The sequence below is a fragment of the Octodon degus genome, unplaced genomic scaffold, assembly GCF_000260255.1.
Source record: "Octodon degus isolate 3935 unplaced genomic scaffold, OctDeg1.0 scaffold00209, whole genome shotgun sequence".
NCBI classification, from domain to species: domain Eukaryota; kingdom Metazoa; phylum Chordata; class Mammalia; order Rodentia; family Octodontidae; genus Octodon; species Octodon degus.
The window spans coordinates 3,242,833-3,248,653 of NW_004524785.1; the positions used below are offsets into that span (position 1 = coordinate 3,242,833).

Below are 5,821 nucleotides of genomic sequence, written 5' to 3' on the forward strand. Positions count from 1 at the left end.
ATTTGGAAAAAAAACTACCATTATCCTATAGATATTTCTCAATTCTGAGTTTGATTCACTGCAGATACTTATAAGAAATTAAAATTCAGATAAATTTAAGACCCTTACTCAATATGATAAGGTAATGAGAGAGGTTTGTTTCTGATAGTAAAATGTATATGTTTGATTAGATCTCATTTTTAAGAAAATTTTTATTGTAAATGGAATTTGACTTTAATTTTTAAAAGTATTCCTTTTTTATGGCTGTTGAAATGACTTAGATGATTATCAAAATCAGTTTTTATTTAAAAGTTTTGAAATAAACACACAGAATGTCTCAGTTACATAAGGATATTTTATGACTATATGATCAACATAAGTACCAGACAGTCCTTTAGGTCTTTTATCTTGTCGGCCTTCCTGCATTTATGCTGCACCATCTGCCATGTAACGAGATGCAAGATTCAGATGGAAGAATCCTATTTCAGCCGCTCCCTCGCCACCATCTGAGATGATAAAAGGCAGGCAGTATTTTATCCATGTCATAAATTTTTGATTACCTTTGTCATAAATCCTAATGTTCATACCTTTTGATTACCTTTGTCATAAATCCTAATGTTCATAAGAAGCCAAGATAAAAAATTTATAAAAATCAAACAAAATATTGTTTGTGTGAATGCTTATGGAAGAATGAATTATTTGTAAATATGCAGTTTCTCCCCTTTTTTGCAACTTCTTATGAAAAAAGTTAAGAGGCAGGCATGGTATATGACTATAATTCTTACATTCAATCTGAGGTGGAAAAATTGGGAGTTTGAGGTCACTCTGGGCTACTTAAAAGCCCCTGTCTCAGAAAATCAAACAAAAAACTGGACATGGGGGCTCATACCTTTAACCCAAAAGTCTAGGAGGCTGAAGCACAGGGATCGCACTATCTTGTCCCATGTGGGACTTAGTGATACCATGTCTCTTAAGAGTAAAAAGGGCTGTGGATATACCTCATTGTGAAGGTCCTGGGTTCAACACCAGTAATAGGAAAAAACAAGGGATATAATGGTGTGTTTTGCCAATAAATACAATGAAGTAACTCAAATATCCTGTAAGCGCAATATCTTTATTCATCAGATTTACAAGTGAAATGTTTGCGAGCTGGGGATGTAGCTCAGTGGTAGTTATTAACCTTGCATGTGTGAAGTCCTAGATCAATTCCCCAGTATGGGCAAATAAAACCTAGAGCAGAAACGATGCCTTTAAATAGCTTAAGAAGTTGAAGTACACTTCTTACCTGAAGTGAGAGAGATTGATTACATTAAAGGTAGTAAAAGACATTTTGAAGTATTACTAGATTTGGTATTTTCACTAAAATGTAAATAACAACTGTGGAAAGGAGATTTATTTCACTGTGAGCAGAATTTTGGCTTATTTCAGGTTACTGATTCTCTTCATTTGTTTGCTGTTGGTAATAATGCCCACAGACTAGGTAAATTATAAAGAAAAGAGGTGTATTTTGGCTTTCGTTTCTGTTCCAAAGCTGAGGGGCTGCATTTGGTGATCGCCTTCTTGCTGGCAGAGTCCCAAGCCCATAGTGGGATCAGTGAGAGGCCAAGCCGTACGGCTTGGGTCGCACTGGTTGTGGACGTCGCCCGTTGAGACAGTAATGCGTCAGTCACTTGAAAGGATGAGTTCACTCGTGAGCTGAGGTCCCTGGTCACCTCCCAGAGGTCTCCCTGGGACCCACTTCTTAGTATAGCATGACAGAGATTAAATTTCAGTGTAAGTTCTGGAGAAGACAAGCAATAGCACTGATTAAAATTCAAAAAATAGTTTTGTATTGGATTCAGCTTTAGGTGAAAATTAATGCCTTTAGCCTAAAATGTGTATTTTTTCACATTCCATTTTCCAGAACATTGAAGTAAAAAGAATTTCTTCAGTGAAAACCAACAGTTCTACCTACCATCATATTTCGACTTTTGTGAACAGACAAATGGAAACAAAGCAGGTGATTGACCAATTGTTTGTTCGTATCCTCACCTTATTATTTCTGTGTTCACTGAGTTGAGTCATATTTTGGTTCCATGTGTGGTGGTGTCAGATTTCAAAATGTGAACAGTCCCTCTAAACATCGTGGGTAACCATGATCAAAACCTCTTAAGTATATTTTGCATTTTCATGTCAATTATATGATATTCTTATATGAGTGAAGTAGATTTTTTTTTTCGGTAGCCAGCTTTTAAAATAATGCATTTTGCCTGGGTGTGATGGTGTACACCTGTAATCCCTGCGCTTAGGAGGCTGAGGCGAGAGGATCACCGTAAGTTTGAGGCCAGCTTAAATTACATAGGAATACTTTGTCTCAAAAAACCAAAATAGTAGATTTTACTTTTTGTTTTTTTTTGGTAGGGGGGCAATGTACCATGCTAGAACTTAGGACCTTGTACTTGCCTGGCAGGTGCTTATGTTACTGAGCTATCTCTCCAGCCCCAAAATAGTGGATTTTAAACTTTACCATAAAGTAATACGTGTTTTTGTGACAAACTGTGCACCTAAATATAAACTAGGAAAAACACCAGTGATTCTGTCACCAACAGATAATATGGTTAATAACAGTTTATTAATATCTTTACAAATAAACTGTTACATGTACTTCTCAAAATGTTTTTGAAAAGCTACTTAATTGTTGCTCAAAAATCTTTCTCATGTTTAGTTTTCTTGGCTTCTCTAAATAATATGAACACAATAATCTTGTGCATTTATCTCTACATCTCTAGTCATATGGTAAGAATTAATTCTGAGAAATTATTGGTTCCAACTGTAACATTTGATACACAAATCAGCTTTAAAAAGTATAAAAAACATGACAGCGTGTTAGTTTTTGGGCTTTTTTTTTTTTTTTTTTACAATTTTTAAATTATTGATAGTCTTAAGAGTGACAGGGCTGGGGATATAGCTTAGTGGCACAGTGTCTGCCAGGCAGTCCTGAGTTCAATTTCTGGCACCCCAAAAAACAGAGCCCCCCCCCCTCCCCGGAAATATAGGAGGAACAGATGGTGAACCTTCATGACATTTGCTCTTTCTGTATGACAGTAGCTTCTGTTACTTTTCATGTTATATATTTGGTTAATAGGAAAATAAATCATCAATGTAGTATTTGTGAATTTTTTTTTTTTTTTTTAATGTATTTGGTATAGGGTCTCACTACACAGCTCAGACTCATAGTGATCCTCCTGTTTTCAACCTCTCCAGCACTAAGTTTACAGGCGTGTACCACCATGTGCCGCTGCTGTACCACCAGTCTCAGTGACTAGCTCAGTGCGCCTGGGGGCAGGGCTGGCATGGCATGTGCCAGGGATTGAACCCCAGTCCCTGTGCTTGCCCAAGCAGGTGCTTAGCTCGCTGAACTATCTTGCTGGCCCTCATCAGTATAGCATTTGTGTGGAGCATAGAATGCACAAGTACAACATTTTGGTTGACTACATAATAGTTAATGTTAAAAAAACAATAGTCAATATAAAAGATGAAAAAAAATAAAAAATAAAAGATGAATGTCATCATCATAGGAGCCTTTAAGATTGAAGACTAAACCTGAGATTTATTTAAAATTGCATAATATTGTCGCTTTAATATTACATTACAGAAATTATAACTTCAAATTATTGCTAACTTGTTCTTTTGTTAACATACTTCATTTTTGCAATGATAAATGTTTTTTTTTTTTCAGTGTTAAATACATGTACCTTTCAGCTAAGATTGGTGGAGAGAAGTTTTTTTACCTGTCTGTCTGATTAGGGCAGTAATAGTAAACTTTTTAGAGCTTTCAATTATGGCAAACAGCCAAGGTTCAGTTTTTATTCTGATATTTTATTTTTTGCTTTATTCCATCAGTTAAGTAAAAAATCTCCATAAATTTTGGATTTATAGAGTGAAAAAAAATGTGCTTGGCTTTCAAGATAAAATTCTGTCTGAGCTGGGCATGGTGGCACATGCTGTAATCCTGGGAGTTTAGGGGACTAAGTAAGGATTGCAGAACAATTTATCAAGTACCTGTTTCAAAGTATAGAACAGAATTTAAGAAGGCCAAATGTAGTTTGGTGCTAGAATGTCCTTGGGTTCAACTTTCAGTGTTGTAAAACAAAATAAACTGAATTTTTATATGCATCTCAGCTTATATCACATGCACAGTAGTTTAAGTGTCTTCCATGGAGTAGAATGATAAGCAATTGTATACAACAAGTAACTCTTAAAAATACTTGCATTCTTGGTATACACATTTGGCTATTTTTCTTTGACACCTTTTTGCAAATAACTACTTTTGTACTATTCTGAAAAAAATATAGTACCCAAATATTTTGCATGTCCTTAAGTTTGTCTTTTGCAGAAGAATGCTGAAGGTAACCTGCTGCAGTACTACTTTGATCAGTACTTCTCTACGTTATGTTTTGCCGCATTGACTTGCAATATATACCACTAAGCAAAGCATTGCACACTTGAAAGTCCAGTGTTAGCGGTGGCCTTTGTGTCTTTTTTCTTTTATTGAGGACAGTTGTGTAGTGGTTTTTAAAAATGGATACTTGAGTCTAGAAATATTCTTCTAATCTGATCTGCTACACTGTACTACAAGACCCAGAAATGTCTGCAGAAAAATGAGACAGACAGCTCAGCTGATTAAAGCACCTGCTTAGGCAGATGCAGTGACTGGGATGCGATCCTTGGTGACGTGGGCCTGTAATCCCAGAGCTTGGAAGGCTGAAAAACAGGAAGGATCACTGTGAGTCCAATCTGTGGTGTGAGACCCTATAGACCCTGTACTAAATTAATTTTTTTTAAAAGGAAAAAGAAACGTAACTAAAGCCATCATCAGTCTACTACACTGTCATGGCTCGAAAGACTTCTGTCCAAGTAACTAAACAAGATGCAGGCTTGTATTTAATAATATCGCAACATTGTGTGCTGCAGATTATAACTCACTGAAAGTCTTTTAGAAATGTGTTTTCTAAAACTTTTGTTTCAGACTAGGATTCATAGTTTCGCAAATTTTGCACCTTTCATCTCCAGCTACTAAAAATGAAATCTAACAGTTTCAATCTAGTTTTTTGTTTTCTGACTTATTTGTTTGTTCGTCTGTGGTACGGAGAATTGAACTTAGGACCTTCACACTGGTGTGTGTCTCTAGCTCTTTTTTTAGGGAAAAAAATAAATGTTTCTTGTGAAAGAGTAATTGCCAGGCTAGGCTCTTAGCTTTCAAGCCTCCTGCTTTGGCCTCCTGGATCATACATAGTTGTGTCCTACCACACCTGGCAAGTTTAAATTTTTAATTATATTTATACAAATTCTATAGGTGATTGTCTTGCTAAACTAGTCTTGTAAAATCTTTTTTAAAATTTGTTCACTAAGGATGAAATTTGTTTAGGGTTGCTGATACTTTTTCTTATTTCTCTTTTATAATGCTTATAATGAAACCCAGAACATAATGCATGCTAGCTAAGCTCTCCACAAGTGAACCCTGAGGCCTCTAAATTATTTTTTAACCCTTTACTTTCTTCAGATATTTGATATGCTTTATCATCTCTAGATTGAACCTATTTATCATTCATGTTGTATGCTATTTTGAAATTTTTCCTTCCCTTCAAATTTTGGTTTATTCGTAGCACAGTGGTACATGCCTGTAATTCCAGCAAGTGTAAGGCTAAGATAGAAGAATTGAGTTCGAGATGTTCTTGGACTGTATAGTAAGATCATGCGTTAGGAAAAAAATTTTGTTGTTCACCAGAACTGGTATTCTGAGCTGGTTATGGTAGCAGACACCTGTAATCTCTGCACTCTTAAACATGAGGCAGGAGGATCA

The 5,821-nt window shown here is 35.7% G+C and overlaps 1 protein-coding gene across 9 annotated transcripts in view; it reads left to right on the plus strand.

Moving 5' to 3' along the window:
* The window catches only part of Cep295 (centrosomal protein 295), a 51,333-nt gene that overhangs the window by 10,511 nt on the left and 35,001 nt on the right, over positions 1-5,821 (plus strand). For all 9 annotated transcript variants that reach the window (XR_002818841.1, XM_023704977.1, XM_023704980.1 and 6 more), the window contains exon 6: positions 1,883-1,978. Coding sequence is in view for 8 of the 9 variants with exons in the window: in XM_023704977.1 (XP_023560745.1) it covers positions 1,883-1,978 (96 nt within the window). In the remaining variant the exon portion in view is untranslated. The remainder of the gene's footprint in view (positions 1-1,882; positions 1,979-5,821) is intronic.